At 42.0% G+C, this 15,798-nt stretch overlaps 1 protein-coding gene across 14 annotated transcripts in view; it reads left to right on the forward strand.

Annotated features, from left to right (window-relative positions):
• Positions 1-11,546, forward strand: part of ncor1 (nuclear receptor corepressor 1) — a 402,479-nt gene extending 390,933 nt beyond the window's left edge. For 11 of the 14 annotated variants that reach the window (XM_060848164.1, XM_060848172.1, XM_060848174.1 and 8 more), the window contains 4 exons: positions 2,566-2,619; positions 6,320-6,340; positions 8,769-8,990; positions 9,866-11,546. In XM_060848164.1, the coding sequence (XP_060704147.1) occupies positions 2,566-2,619; positions 6,320-6,340; positions 8,769-8,990; positions 9,866-10,050 (482 nt within the window). In that variant the 3' untranslated portion in view covers positions 10,051-11,546. The remainder of the gene's footprint in view (positions 1-2,565; positions 2,620-6,319; positions 6,341-8,768; positions 8,991-9,865) is intronic. The other 3 variants (XM_060848173.1, XM_060848176.1, XM_060848169.1) reach the window with 2 other exon arrangements.
• The last annotated feature ends 4,252 nt before the right edge of the window (positions 11,547-15,798 follow it).

Here is a 15,798-nt window from a genome sequence, read left to right on the forward strand (position 1 = left end):
AGGACCCGAAGGAAACCCACGCAGGCACGGGGAGGATGTGCAAACTCCACACTGGCAGTCACCCGAGGCAGGCATCGAACCCGGGTCCCTGGCGCTGTGAGGCAGCACTGCTAACCAATGAGAAACCGTACCTTGTATTGTTGCAGTAAAACTTCCCTATTCTTTTACTCCAACCACCTTGAAATAAGGGCTATGTTGCTGGAAAAGCGCAGCAGGTCAGGCAGCATCCAAGGAGCAGGAGAATTGATGTTTCGGGCATGAGCCCTTTTCCAGCAACACATTTTCAGCTCTGATCTCCAGTATCTGCAGTCCTCACTTTCATCTTGAAATAAGGGCCAACATTCCATGAGCCTTCCTGATTACCTGCTGCCCCTGTGTGCTAGTTTTCTGTATTCATGCACAGGTATCTCCAAGTCCCTTTGTGTTGCAGTTTTCTACAGTTTTTCTCCATTTAAATAATATTCTGTTTATTTGCTCTCCCTTTCAAAATGAACACTTTAATATGTTCCTACATTATACCCCATTGGCTAACTTTTTTACCCACTTGGTTAATTTATCAATATTTCTCTCTCAATTTTGTACCCCCTTGCTATTTTTGTGTCGTCTGCAAATTTGGCTGCAGTGCACCTCCTTCCTTCTAAGTCATTCGTGTTTGTTGAAAACAATTGCAGTACCAGCATTAATCCCTGTAAAACCCACTGGCCACAGGTTGCCAATTTGAAAATAAGTCCCTTATCCCATCCACTGTTTCTGCCCATTAGCTAAATCTCTACCTACACTAATATACTACCACCAACATCATAGGCTCTTATCTTATGATGTAACTTTGTACTTTGTAAAGATAGAACAGTACAGGTCCTTCAGCCCTCAATGTTGTGCCAGCCTTTTACCCTGCTCCAAGATCAGACTAACCGTCATTCCCTTCATTGTACTAACTTCCATGTTGCTATTCAAGAATCACTTAAATGTCCCTGTCAAATGCCATCTGGAAATCCAAGTGCAACATAACTACTGGTTCCCCTACTCTGGGTGAGACCTCCTTGAAAAGCTGTAATAAATTAGTCAAACACGATTTCCCTTTCATGAATGTTGCTTGAGTAATAAATATACCCAGGTACCAGAAGGACTCACTGTGCCTCTTCTACCAGAGGAAAGTGTTTTCGGGACACTGGGGACAATCAGGACACCACAATACTCCCCAAGTCAATTATCAGTGGTTGACTAATTTCAAGAAATAATCTATTCAAATCCTACCTTTTAATTTCTGCCACAACAAACCACATCTATATTTGTAGAGGCACCAGCTGCATGGCTTATTGTAGATTCGAACTGATCACACTCCTTCAAGCATTATTCTGGCAAATGGTTGCTCACAAGCTTTCTTCACGAGTACTGCTTTAGTTCATTTTCCTCCTTAACAAAAAAAAAATTAAATTTGATGATGAAAAGTAGGTGTAGTGTCTGTTCTGTGTGTCTAGTCACTGGCAAATAGGACCAGGAAGAGCCCATTCTCCTCCCCTTATGTTCAAAAGCAAAGTGGTGTGATGCTGGAAATCTGAAATAAAAATGAAACTAGAAATACTCAGCAGGTTTGGAAGTATGTGTATAGAGAGAGAGAGAGAAAAAAAAAGTTTTAATAGTTCAGGTCAAGGATCTTCCTTCAGAACAAAAAGTTGTTAGAGGTGAAATATTTATGAGGAAGTACAGAGGTGTAAAAGAGCAAAAGGGAGTGATGGAGGTGAAGGAAAAATGTTATGGCTGATGAATGATGGTGCAAGGCAGAAGAGATACTAATGAGGCAACGTGGTCTCCAAGAGTTGTGAGCAAGGAAATAGCAGAATCATCATCAACAGCTAATGCCTAAATAAAATAGGGCCAGAGGTTGTGACCTGAAAATGTCAAACCCAATATTGAGTCTGGAAGGCTGATTTTTTTTTTATTAATTGTCAAATGAGGTGCATCTCATTGAACATAAATTCAGTTTCATCAACACAGTGTAGCAGGCCAAATGCAGACTAATTTGAGTGAGAATCCAGCAGAGTTCATGATTAGTTTCACAATATTCAATTCTTGACAACTAATTGGGACTGCATAATCTTTAGATTTCATTCAGAAAGCCTGTTATTAGAATTTTCAACTTGGATGTGCACCCAGTGGTTCTCTCAGGGTGCCCAGTCATGACCTATAGATAAGTTTCTGGTCCTCTGTGCAGAACCAGTTGGATGGTTCAGAGCAGAATCTTGTGCCCATCTCAGTTCTGCCTGGCAAGATTATGGACAGGACCAATAAAGTGTGGAGCTGGAAGATGAAAGGTCCCAACCTGAAACATCGACTCTCCTGCTCCTCTGATGCTGCTTGACCTGCTGTTCTTTTTTCAGCTCCACACTTTATTGAGTCTGACTTTTCCAGCATCTGCAGTCTTCACTGTCTCCAAGATTGTGGACAGAATAAGGCATAATCAAAGGCTTAATAATTTCAGAATAAACTTCAGCTCAAGGTTGTGGTGTTTGACTATTTCGTCAGGCTGTGTGGTTACCTATTAACAGATTCTCTTTATCATTGCAGCTAATGCACAGCCTGGGACTGAGATATTTAACTTGCCTGCTGTCACATCATCAGGTAAGGTCTGATTTAAAGTAAGAAATAGGGGCAGGATTCAGCCATTTGGCCCTTTTTGAGCCTGCTCCTCCATTCTTCCTAGTTTCCTTCTTTCTGAATTACCTCCGTATCCCTGAATTTCCTTAGTATTCAATTTCTCAGTCCTCTGGGGTAGAGAATTCCAAAGATTTCGAAGTTGGTAAGCTTCTCATCTCGGTCTTCAATGATTGAACCGTTATGGAGATTGTTACAACAAATTCTAAACATCCTAGCCAAGCGAAGCATCCTTCCAACATCCACCTTATAACTTTCATTTGCTTCAGTGGGATCACGTATAATCATTTTGAATTCTAGAGAACAACTTCTTGTAGGACATTCCTCTCAGCCCAGGAGTCAGTCGCACGAACCTTAGCTGTACTTCATCCAAGACATCTGTAAGCCTTCCTTAAATAAAAAGACCAAAACTGTATGCAGTACTTCAGGTGTGCGCTCATGAAAATCCTGCTTAATTTTCACAAGCTTTTTTGGCTGTTATATTCCAATCCCTCTATAACATATTTTTTAAAACCTGTAAGAACTGTGGATGCTGAAAATCTGAAACAGAAACAAAAACAGACATGGTTGGAAAAACTCAGCAGGTCTGGCAGCATCTGTGCAGAGAAATCAGAGTTAACGTTTTGGGTCCAGTGATGATTCTTTAGAAGTTAAGGATTACTGGACCCAAAATTTTAACTCTGATTTCTTTCCACAGATGCTGGAGACCTGTTGAGATTTTCTAGCAATTTCTGATTTTGTAACTACATTTGCTTTTGTAACTACTTGCTGTATTATTAACTTTCATATTAACTTTCCAAAAGTCCTTGACAAGGATTCCAATTCCTCTGAACAGCAAGATTTCCCAGTTTTACACCAATTAGTAAATGTTTGCACTTATATAGCTTCACATTCCACCTGCCATTTTCTTTCCCAGTCACTCTAATTGACAATATCCCTTTTCATATTAGTAGTCTTCCTCACAGCTTACTTTCTCACCTAACTCTGTGGTCAGCAAACATGAACACTGCACTCATTCTGCTCATCTAAGTCAATATAGATTGTAAGTAATCAAGGCCCCAAACTGATGACATCCTACTACTTTAAAATTGACCATTGTGTTCATATTTTTCTTTCTGTCTGTTAACTAGCATTCTATGATGCTAAAATATTATTCTCAATCCCATGAGTCCTCCTTTGTCTAGTGACGTCTAATGTGATAGTAATTATTAATGTATGAAACATTAGGTGAGCAGCATTTCCAGTGAGCATCCTCATTTATAGTCGATATTTCAATATGAAATGTTTTCTGCAGAAACGCAGCCAGTGAAACTTGAGGCTTTGTATCAGTGTTAATGACAAGTTCATGTTGCAGCTACCACTATGAATTCAGTACGAGGTAGGCCATTTGACGAGGTATGCTGGGAACACTGAGACAGTCTCCACATCACAAGCTCAAAGAGCTCTGAATCTTGAAATCCTCAGTCTTCACTACCAGAGAAAAACTAAGGCCATTTCCAATCTTGTCCAAATTACAATTTCCAAATGATTCCTTTTGATCATCCAGGACTCAAACAGCATTTTGTTGTGTATTTATTCATTCATGAGATTGTGTATCCCTGAATAGGTCCTGAGAAGGTGGTGACAAACTGCTGCCTTGAACTGCTACAGCCCATGTACTGTTGGTGCAACCACAGCACTGTTAAGGGAATTCTCAATTTTTCACCCAGTAACAGTGAAGTAACAGAGACCTATTTCCAAGTCAGGATAGTTTGTGACTGGGAGGGGAACTAACAAGTGGTGGTGTTCCCATACACCTGTTGCCCTCTAGAGGTTGTGGTTTTGGAAGGTGCTGTTGAAGGAACCTGGACAATTTGTTCCAGTGAATCTTATTTTCAGTGGAATTCTGTTTAATCGAGCTTAGCAAATCCCCTTCATCCATCACTCCTACCTAAACCACTCACCGCCTCAGTTTTAGAATTCTCAACCTTGTTTACAAATCCTTCCAAAATTCTGCACTTCTCTATTTTTGGTGTACCAAATTTTAATTGCTGCACCATTGGTGACTGTAATTTTAGCTACCTGCCTATAAACTCTGGAATTCCCTCCCTAATGCTGTCTACCTCTGTCTTCCTTTGGGATGCTTCTCCAAGCCTACCCTCATTGACCAAGCTTTTGGCAATCTGGCTAATATTGCTTTATGTGCTTCGGTGTCTACCTTTGCTTTATAACTTTCTTGTGAAGCACCACATAACATTTTAGTCCAATAAAAACATTATATTAAGGCAAGTTGATATTGTTTTGAGCATCTTGAAAGATGGACAGGATAATTGTGAGCACCAACTAAGAACAGACAATATTAAACATAAAGTCTATATAAAGTGAAGCCACCACGCAATACACTAATCCTGCAAAACAGTGCACCACCTTTCACAGCTGTAAGGCAGGCAACTTACTAACTGCTCCCATGCCTGCCTTGCAAACCAGGAGACCAGCAGTTTCCAGCCTCTCCTTCTCCACCTGTTGATTTTCCCTGCATTTCATGGATAGCTCTATTTTCTGTGGAGCATAACTGCAGTTAGGTGCTGTATAAGTGGTGCATGCCTTTAGTGTGCATGTTTGTCTGTTCTAATATACGTGGTGCCATGTATATTAGCCCATCAGTGGCAGCAGTGAGGGGAGGTCCAACTGTCGTCTTGGAGGCTACGGGAATGTAGTTTCGCTCTGATTATCAGGCAGGAGTATACACATCTGTGCATCTGACTGACTTGAAGGGTATACATATCTGACTTGTGTATGCACATATGTGTGTCTGGGAAGGTATGTGTGAATGTGCAATTGTCTTGGATGTGTGTGTGTATGCTTGCTCACGTTGTCCATCTCTCTGAGGGGTGCATGCTGAGGTGGTGGTGTCACAAGTCTGTCTGAGGGTGTGTCCATCAGATGTGTTGGGATGCCTTCAATCAGTGAGTCCATGCAGAGATAACAACATGATTGTGTCTGTCTGTCTCAAGGTGGATGTGCAGAGACATGTAGCACAATTTGGCAGGAGCCGTGTTTGAACATGTCTCACTACCAATCAGTTTGTATATATGTCTTGAGTGTTGCGAGATGGTGATGTATGTGCATCAAATTGTCTGGTAGGGGTATATGTGCCCCTGACTGGGTGGAGTGGGGATCCACATGGGCACCCAACTGTCAGTTGCCATATGCACATCTGTCTCGGGGGAGGCTGAGGGGAACGCATGCACATTCTCCTGGAATGTCTGAGGGTTGTGCCTGTATCTGCCTCTCTGAGGCTGCATCTGACTGACCCTGTGAGGCGTGCAGGCATGTTTCTGACTTTTATTTTGGTTGAGGGTGGTAGGGGTGCTAATTATGCATGCTCATCTCTGACTCTCTCCTTGTGGTGGATGTATTTGACTGTCATGGCTGAAGCTGGGAATGGGGTATATCCTTAACCTGGGGGTGTGCATGCCAGACATTTTTGGGGTGGCGTGTGTATGTCTAGTGAATATGGCCTGCCTTCTCATTTAACGAACTCTGCTTACATCAGAAGATTACTATTTACTAATCTGTAAAAATGTATTGATTTTATACATTCAGATTAAAACATCTTGTAAAATAAAAACTAATTTTAAGAAGTTCAGCTGCTAAAACCCAATTATTTCTCTTTCTTTCGCCCCAGGTGTGGTTTCGTACAAAAAAGGTGCGTCATTTGCTTAACAATCTAGCCACATTTTTTCAGGTCGTACCTGCAGTTTCCAAATTAGTTTCACTGCAAAGGAGTGGTGTACTGACCCCAGTTTTGACTTTGTAAACTTCTCCAGAAAGTAGCTAACTGATGAAATGGAATACCATCCACAGGCTAAACACAGCTTGTTCATAATTTCTGAGCTTCCTTGTCAAAAGGAACAGCATGTTAATGGGTGGAGAGTAATCTGTTACTGGAGGAGATATTCTTTCTGATTTCTTATCCATGGATTGAAACCATGGCAGTGCTAACCAACTCGAGGTTTTGTTTCTGATGTGGCCACCTGATCTTACCCCAAATACTGTCTACCAGCCCTCCTTGCTGCAGTTGCTCTACTCCTTTATTTGCTTTCCGTTTGTCAATTGGGATCGCAAGCATGTTGTGCAATGTAACCTGCCAACAGTAACAGCCTTGCCTTTCAAACTAACCAAATCATATAGCTGACTGGTGTATAAAGCATTGCAGATTTCTTGGTGAAATTTTGATTATAAACGATGTGGTGGGGGATGTTAATTTTAGTTCGTCCCTCAATACCAAGAATGACTTGAGTAACCTGTTCTGCTCAGAGTGTCTCACTCACCTTGGAAACTTGGAGATGTGACTGATAATGAAGATAATAATTAGCTGTAAGAAGAAAGAACCGACAAATGGCAGATGGAATTTAGTTGAGAGATGATAGGTTATGCATTTTGGCAGAGAGTTTTTATTAACTTCTTCCTGACAAAAAAAAAGACTTGATGTCAAATTTCTAATCAACAGCTCAGAATGGCAAGTATACCAAATCTGAAAGGAATAACAATTATTACTGTATGAAATGAGGATGCTAATTGTTTAACAAGTGGACTCTTGATTGATAAAAAGCATGGTCACAGAGAATGCCCTCATGGGACTGTTAATTGTGAAGCTGTTGTTTAATTTCAAACAAGGCAAGTCGATTCAGCATGAAATGCACCAGTGCGTGGCTTTTGTCCAAGCTCTAACAGCTACAATGTGCAGACATGTTCTTTCTAGCTTACATAAATGAGTCACACCGTGAGTCCGACCGTATTAAGAATTACAGTAATCACCAGTTTAAAATCATCAGTTGGACCCGCTGTGTGGCTCACTTGAAATTAATTGAACAATCTTTTCTTTTTAAATAATAAGCTAGGGACTGTGAAAGATCAGGGAGATTTTATTGACCCTGTACAGAAATCATTGGAAACTAGTGGACAGGTGTAAAACTGTTCAGATCTTTTCTTGGAGCCCAGTATTCAGCAAACCCCTTTATGTAATGCCAGAACATGAATGGTGTTACCCCCAATATTTGATGGCATTTATTTTAATGATAGAAAATAAAATTGGAAAGGAAGGAGCTTGCATGGAAGTTATACATAATGAATTGCACTACTTCTAAAGGGCAGTTAGGAATGAACAATCAATTTTGGACCTACCTAGTGATGCCTACTTCCCATGAAAGAATTTAGATAGTAGTTTGGTTAGACCACACTTGGATAACCATGAGCAGTTACAGTTCTGGTTTATGTATTAGAAACAATATTTTAAAAATACTTACAATGTTTTCTTCAAAAGAGAATATTGACGCATGATTGAATTTTTTAAAAGTGGTGAATAGTTTGAAATGGTACTTGTAGAGAATTGTTATCACTTGCAGTTAGGACGAGAGCTAAAGGTAGTGAGTGTAAGACAGTGACCAAAAATAAACTTAAACAGGAATTCAGGAGAAACATCTTTACCCAGTTAGTTGAGGGAATGCTATAGATGCTTTGAAAGAAAACTAGCCACATAAAGGAGAAAGGAAGTAAAGGCTGTTAATGCCGTTAGAGGAAAAAAAGGTATTGAGAGTCCTGTGTCGAGTAGATGGGCCAAACAGCCTGCTTCTGTTCTGTAATACACAGTTTGGGTTGTAGATTTGGTTGCTTTGGAAGATCTATGGCATTTCTGGAAGGGGTGGGGGAATTCAAAAATGAGATCTTTTGCCCATTTTCTCCAGAAATCTGTAATGTTCTGGCCATTTAATTTATTTGTATAAATAAATTTGCTAATTACAGGCAGCCATTGGGAATGGTACAGACATGGAACAATAACTTCCTTTGCTGAATTCTTTGTCTGTATTGCTCTGTTCTTCAATGTGTATAAAGGAAATGAAGTTATTGAGTCTGTTCATGGCTGTTGCTTTAATCGTTAATGCTGCCATTGTCTTGCTATTTGGAGCTTGCAGCTTGCAAAATAAGTGCTGACTTTTCGTTTTCCCATTCTCTCTTTGCCTGCCTGTGCCTCTCTTTCCCTCACCCTGCACCCTTTCCCTTATCACTCTTCTTTTCCCCATACTGGTTCTGTTTCCCTCTTTCTGTCCCCATGACTATTTCCTCCCACCTCCCAGGTTCAGTCAGTTCTCGGAGTCATTCCTTTGCAGATCCAGCCAGTAATCTTGGCCTTGAAGACATCATCAGAAAAGCCTTAATGGGAAAATATGACGATAAAGGAGAAGATCACCAAGTTGTACTGTCCCACCCTGTGAGTGCACCACAAGGCAACATGAGCACATCGATCCCCGTGTCCAGTGATGCTCGGAATGAGGAAGCCAATCCATCACCTCCGTCAGGTTAGTGTCATGGAGTGAGGGAGAACCATATACTGTGTTGTCGGAACTCTGTGAAATCCATAATCATCAAGCACATTATTTTAACGTTCGCATAGATGGCTACAGAGCAACTTTACAGGTCACACTTGAAATGAGTGGCTCAGAATAAGTATTCTTTCCTATTTATGTTCAATATGGAGGATACTGATCCATCAGGCAGGGGAGGAGTGGAGAGAGGCTAGGTAGTAATCAATTGGGGGTTTCCTTGCTTAGTTTTCATTTAATGCCGTGGACTTCATGGGGCAAGAATCCATGTTGAGAACTCCCAGGGCAACATCCTCCTAAATGTATACTACAGTGCTGCCACATCTTGTGGGTATGTCCTGCTGTTTGGATTGTGTCTGAGACATGGTCTGTACTGTATGATTCTGTGAATATGATTGTTAGGCTGTTCATTGACTAGTCTTTGACTAATCAACCACTAGTTTGGAGTCACATGGAGGCCAGACCAATAAGAATGGCAGATTTCCTTCCCTAAAAGACATTAGTGAATCAGATGGGTTTTCCAACAATTGACAATGGTTTCATGGTTATCATTAGAATCTTAATTCCAGATTATTATATAAATTCAAATTCCACCATCTGCCACAGTGCGATTTGAAGCTAGGTCCTCAGAAAATTACCTGGATTTACAGTCTGGTGTAATATCACTAGGCCATTGCCTTCCCAGTTAATTAAAATACTAATGTTTGGATATGTTATAACACATTGTAAAACAAAAGTAGAAACTGTTGTGTGGCGTCGTCGCGTTCTGTTTTCAGTTTTGTCAACAGTATAACCTAAAAATTTCACAAAGCGAAGAATGTGGATTAACTGCTTCATGTTTTGTTGCACAGGCTCAACTGCGTTCCCTTATAATCCACTGACAATGCGAATGATGAGTGTAGCACCAACATCGATTGCTTGTGCACCACCAGCCATGGGTCAAGCCAGCTCACATCCTCCAGCCAGGACGTGGGAGCGCGAGCCAGCTCCCTTACTCTCCTCCCAATATGAGACACTATCAGATAGTGATGACTGAATACAGTGCCCTGGCTACGGTTTTAGTAGTTTTTTCAGGCCTGCAGACCACAGACAAGAGACTCTCCTCGAGCCCAGCTCACCAAGTGATGAAGTAAAGGAGGGTTTGCTCACACAGGCAAATGCACAGCAGTGTTAAGTCCTCAGATGAGCAGATGCTGGGTGGAGAATAAATTGTGATCACAGATGCTCATGTAGAATTCACAATGAAAGACACTTTCTGCTCTCATTTGTTTGTTTAAAAACTGTCTTTAAATCATTCTTGTGTAATATAGAGTACTGTACCATTGTATCATGCTACCAATCTTACATTTTAAAAGATCCTGAAACAGTGAATTGACTGTTGTAAACACAGGAATTTCCCACCATACGGTGAGCCCGAGTGACTGGTATTCCATATTCGTTGTAAATTAAGTTCCATTTTGTCTTTAATTATTTAGCAGCAGTGCTAAGATATTAATGCATGGATGTATTATGATTCATTGTAAAACAAAAGAATTGAAGGGAGTATATAACCTGGTTTTGGGCGCAGGAAGGGGCCTAACCCAGTTACTGTGCACAAGAATCACCCAAAGGGAATATCTTTTGCCTCCACCTCATGCTTCTCCCTTACTTATTTCAGTCATCTCTCCAACAAAATGAAATACTGTTTTAAAATCTGGGAAACGTAAGCAGGTCTTAATGTTGCTTCCACAAGTTAATTTGTTTTTCTTGTGAGTGTGGAGTGAAGGAATTTCTCATTTCTGAGAATGTTTAGTAGTTGGAATGAAAGTAGATATTCAGCATAAATGGAGAGTGACAAAGTGTTCAGTCACACGTTCACTTGTTCCATGCAGTTTTGATACTAGTGGCCTGACACTAGTTTCTGGGCTTCTGCTGTATTCACAAAACATTGTGAGGTTTCAGTGTCAGATTCCTGTACTTTGGGAATATGTCCCACAACTGCAGAACTGCATGTGAACATCAAAATGAATAAACAGTAAACGTCTGAATAGAGGAATTGGTAAGAATCCTAGAGTTTGCACAACTAATTTCAAACATTACTGAAGTTGCTGTCCTGGCTGGGTACAGATTATTGGTCCCAGTGGAGTAAATGCACTAATTTCAGCTTTAAATCCTTTGACTGTCAGGTGTGCAGATTTTGAAATGCATGTTTATTTTCTTTTCTGGTTCCTCAAAAAAAAGTGTAAATTCTTTAGATGCTGAATGTTACACAGTAGAAATTGAGGCAGCTCCACAAATAATTCTTTGGAATGGAATAATGTTATCACATTATTTTCCTATGTTCAGGCCTGCGGACAGCCCTTGAAGCATGACATTTGCCTCCAATAGAATTTGTATTTCATTGTTGCACTGTCTCTTGTAACTGCAGTCTCCCTTCCTGCCAAGTAGCCACTCCAGGCTAACGTCTACCTTTTAAATAGTTCGCCATTCCAGAACCACAACACATTCATGTAAATGTTTATTGAACTAAAATAAAAATGGCATCTGATTTCAGTCTTTTAAATGGGTTCCTTTTACTTTGATCATTTCTCAAACTATGTGATTTTACATAGGTATCATATCAACAAACAACATATAGAACAGTACAGGCCCTTCAGTCCTCGATGTTGTGCCGACCTTCTAAATGCTTTAAGATCTAACTAACCTAAATACCCAACATTTTACTGTCATAGAACATAGAACATAGAAGGATACAGCGCAGTACAGGCCCTTCGGCCCTCGATGTTGCGCCGACCGAATCCTACCATGTGCCTATCCAAGTATCACTTAAATGTCCATAATGTATCTAATTCTGCTACCACTGCTGGCAGTGTAATCCACACCCACCATTCTCTGTGTAAAGAACCTTCCTCTACTCACTTTAAAATTATGCCACCTTGTGATTGCCATTTCCGCCCTGGGAAAAAGTCTCTGGCTATCCACTCTATTTCTTTCTCCGATCATCTTGTACATCTCTATCAAGTCACCTCTCATCCTTCTTCACTCCAATGAGAAAAGTTCTAGCAACCTCAACCTTCCTTCATAAGACATGCCTTCCAGTCCAGGCAGCATCCTGGTAAATCTCCTATGCACCCTCTCTGAAGCTTCCACATCCTTCCTATAATGAGGCAACCAGAACTGAACACAGTATTCCAAGTGTAGTCTAACCAAGGCTTTATAGAGCTGCAACATAACCTTGCCTCTCTTAAATTCAATCCCCCTGCTAATAAAAGAACACGCCACATGCCTTCTTAACAGCCCTATCAACTTGGGTGGCAACTTCGAGAGATCTATGGACGTGGACCCCCAAGATCCCTCTGTTTGTCCGCACTGCCAAGAATTTTGCCTTTAAATACCAGATGAGGTGACAGAGGACTGGAGGGTTGCTCATGTTATCCCCCTGTACAAGAAGGGTAATAGGGATATTCCAAGTAACTACAGACCAGTGAGCCTGATGTCAGTGGTGGGAAAGTTGCTGGAGAGGGTACTGAGGGATAGGATCTATTTATATTTAGAAAAGAATGGGCTTATCAGTGATAGGCAACATGGTTTTGTGCGGGGGAGATCGTGCCTTACCAACTTAATAGAGTTCTTTGAGGAAGTGACCAAGGTGATAGATGAAGGAAGGGCTGTTGATGTCATATACATGGACATTAGTAAGGTGTTTGATAAGGTTCCCCATGGTAAACTAATGGAGAAAGTGAAGTCACATGGTGTGCAGGGTGTTCTAGCTAGGTGGATAAAGAGCTGGTTGAGCAACGGGAGACAGAGATTGGTTGTTGGAAGGGAGTTTCTCGAAATGGAGAAAGGTGACCAGTGGTGTCCCACAGGGGTCAGTGCTGGGGCCACTGTTGTTTGTGATATATATAAATGATTTAGAAGAGGGCACTGTTGGTATGATCAGCAAGTTTGCAAATGGCACAAAGATTGGTGGAGTAGCAGAAAGCATAAGGGACTGTCAAAGAATACAGCAGGATATAGATAGACTGGAGAGTTGGGCGGAAAAGTAGCAGATGGATTTCAATCCAGACAAATGTGGGGTGATGCATTTAGGCAAGTCTAATTCTAGATCGGATTATACAATGAATGGAAGAGCCTTGGGGAAAAGTTGATGGGCAGAGAGATCTGGGAGTTCAGGTCCACTGTACCCTGAAGGTTGCTGCACAGGTGGATAACATGATCAAAAAGGCATATAGTATGCTTGCCTTCATATTGAGTATAAGAGCTGGCAAGTCATCTTAAAATGATACAAGACATTGGTCTGGCCGCATTTAGAATACTGTGTATAGTTCTGGTCGCCACATTACCAAAAGGATGTGCACGCTTTGGAGAGGGTGCAGAGAAGGTTTAGGAGGATGTTGCCTGTATGAAAGGTGCTAGCTATGAAGAGAGGTTGAGTGGGTTAGGTTTGTTTTCATTAGAAAAAAGGAGATTGACAGGGGACCTGATTGAGGTTTACAAAATCATGAAGGATATAGACAGGATGGATAGAGATAAGCTTTTTCCCAGGATGAAGGATTCACTAACGAAAGGTCACGGTTTCAAGGTGAGAGTTGGAAAGTTTAAGTGGGATACATGTGACAAGTACTTTACACCGAGGGTGGTGGGTGTCTGGAACCCGTTGCCAGCGGAGGTGGTAGAGGCAAGCACGGTAGATTTATTTAAGATGTGTCTGGACAGATGCATGAGTAGTTGAGGAGCAGAGGGACACAGATGCTTAGAAATTGGGCAACAGGCTTAGACAGTGGATTTGGATCTGAAGAGCTGAAGGGCCTGTTCCTGAGTTGTAAATTTTCTTTGTTCTTTTAACCCTGTAATCTACATTCAAATTGGACCTTCCAAAATGAATCACTTCACACTTTTCCAGGTAGAACTCCATCTCCCACTTCTCAGCCTAGCTTTGCATCCTGTCAATGGCTCGTTGCAACCTACAACATCCCTCCACACCATCCAACAACCTTTGTGTCCTCAGCAAACTTACTAACCTTCATTAAGTTTGCATCACATATAGACAGTGTGGTGAAGGAAACAACTAGCATTCCTTCCTATAAAAAGTGGGGCGGCATGGTGGCTCAGTGATTAGCACTGCTGCCTCACAGCACCAGGAACCCAGGTTTGATTCCTGCCTTGCATGACTATCTGTTTGGAGTTTGCACATTCTCCCTGTGTCTGCATGGGTTTCCTCCGGGTGCTCCAGTTTCCACCCACTGTCCAAACATGTGCAGGTCAGGTGAATTGGCCATGCTAAATTGCCTATAGTGTTAGGTGCATTAGTCAAGGATAAGTGTAGGGAAATGAATCTGAGTGGGTTACTCTTCAGAGGGTTGCTGTGTACTTGTCGGCCAATTGGCCTGTTTCGAGACCTCAAGGGAATCTAACTCACCCTTCCATTTCCTCATCCAAGTCATTAATAAAAATCACAAAGAGCAGAAGTCCCAGAACAGATCCCTGGGAACACCGCTGGTCACCAAATTCCAGACTGAATGCTTTCTATCTACTACCACCCTCTGTCTTCTATGGGCCAGCCAATTCTGTATCCAGACAACCAAATTTCCCTGTATCCCATTCCTCTTTACTTTCTGAATGAGCCTATCATTGGGAACCATATCAAATGTCTTCCTAAAATCCTATACATATACACTTCTCTACCATCATCAAAGTGTATTGTCACATCTTTGGGGCATTTGTGAGGCATGACCCGCCCATCTCAAAATGATGCTGGCTATCTCCAATCAATCTATGCTTTTTCAAATAATCATCCCAGTCCTGATGTTCGTTGGTGAGTGAAAAAATAGTGTCAGGGTGATAGCAAAATGAAAATTGGCAACAGCTTGTCAGATGCTACAATGCCATAGAAAGCCCTGTCATGGCTGTGGGAGCAGCGGTCTGTATGGGGCGGGACTCTAAAGAAGATACTATATCTGAGTTGTTGTGGTTCTGTTCGCCGAGCTGGGAATTTGTGTTGCAGGCATTTTGTCCCCTGTCTAGGTGACATCCTCAGCGCTTGGGAGCCTCCTGTGAAACACTTGTGATATTTCCACCAGCATTTATAGTGATTCGTATCTGCCGCTTCCGGTTGTCAGTTCCAGCTGTCCGCTGCAGTGGTCGGTATATTGGGTCCAGGTCGATGTGCTTATTGATTCAATCTGTGGATGAGTGCCATGCCTCTAGGAATTCCCTGGCTGTTCTCTGTTTGGCTTGTCCTATAATAGTAGTGTTGTCCCAGTCGAACTCATGTTGCTTGTCATCTGTGTGTGTGTGTGTGTGTGTGGCTACTAAGGATAGCTGGCACTCATCCACAGATCCACAGGCCACTGCAGCGGACAGCGGGAACTGACAACCGGAAGCGGCAGATACGAATCACTGTAAATGCCGGAGGAAACATCACAGAAGCGCTTCACAGGGGGCTCCCAAGCACTGAGGATGTCACCCAGACAGGGGACGAAACGTCTGCAACACAAATTCCCAGCTCGGCGAACAGATCCACAACAACGAGCACCCGAGCTACAAATCTTCTAACAGACTTTGAACTATATCAGAGTGTTTGGATGAGGGTGTATGAGGGCAGGAGTTGCACGCTGGGCTGTAGATGCTGCTCATTGGTGTAGGAATGATATTAGGGTGAACAGAAACGAATTGAGAGAGGAGAGAGCTTGCAGGAGGCTGGGGGAGGGACTCAGGGGGCGGAACCAGGGCGCAGAGGCTGCTGGGTATTGTAGTTCTGGTACCGACTGGAAACTACATATACCAGAATACTGTGCGCGGG

Source organism: Hemiscyllium ocellatum, chromosome 31, assembly GCF_020745735.1.
Source record: "Hemiscyllium ocellatum isolate sHemOce1 chromosome 31, sHemOce1.pat.X.cur, whole genome shotgun sequence".
NCBI lineage: Eukaryota > Metazoa > Chordata > Chondrichthyes > Orectolobiformes > Hemiscylliidae > Hemiscyllium > Hemiscyllium ocellatum.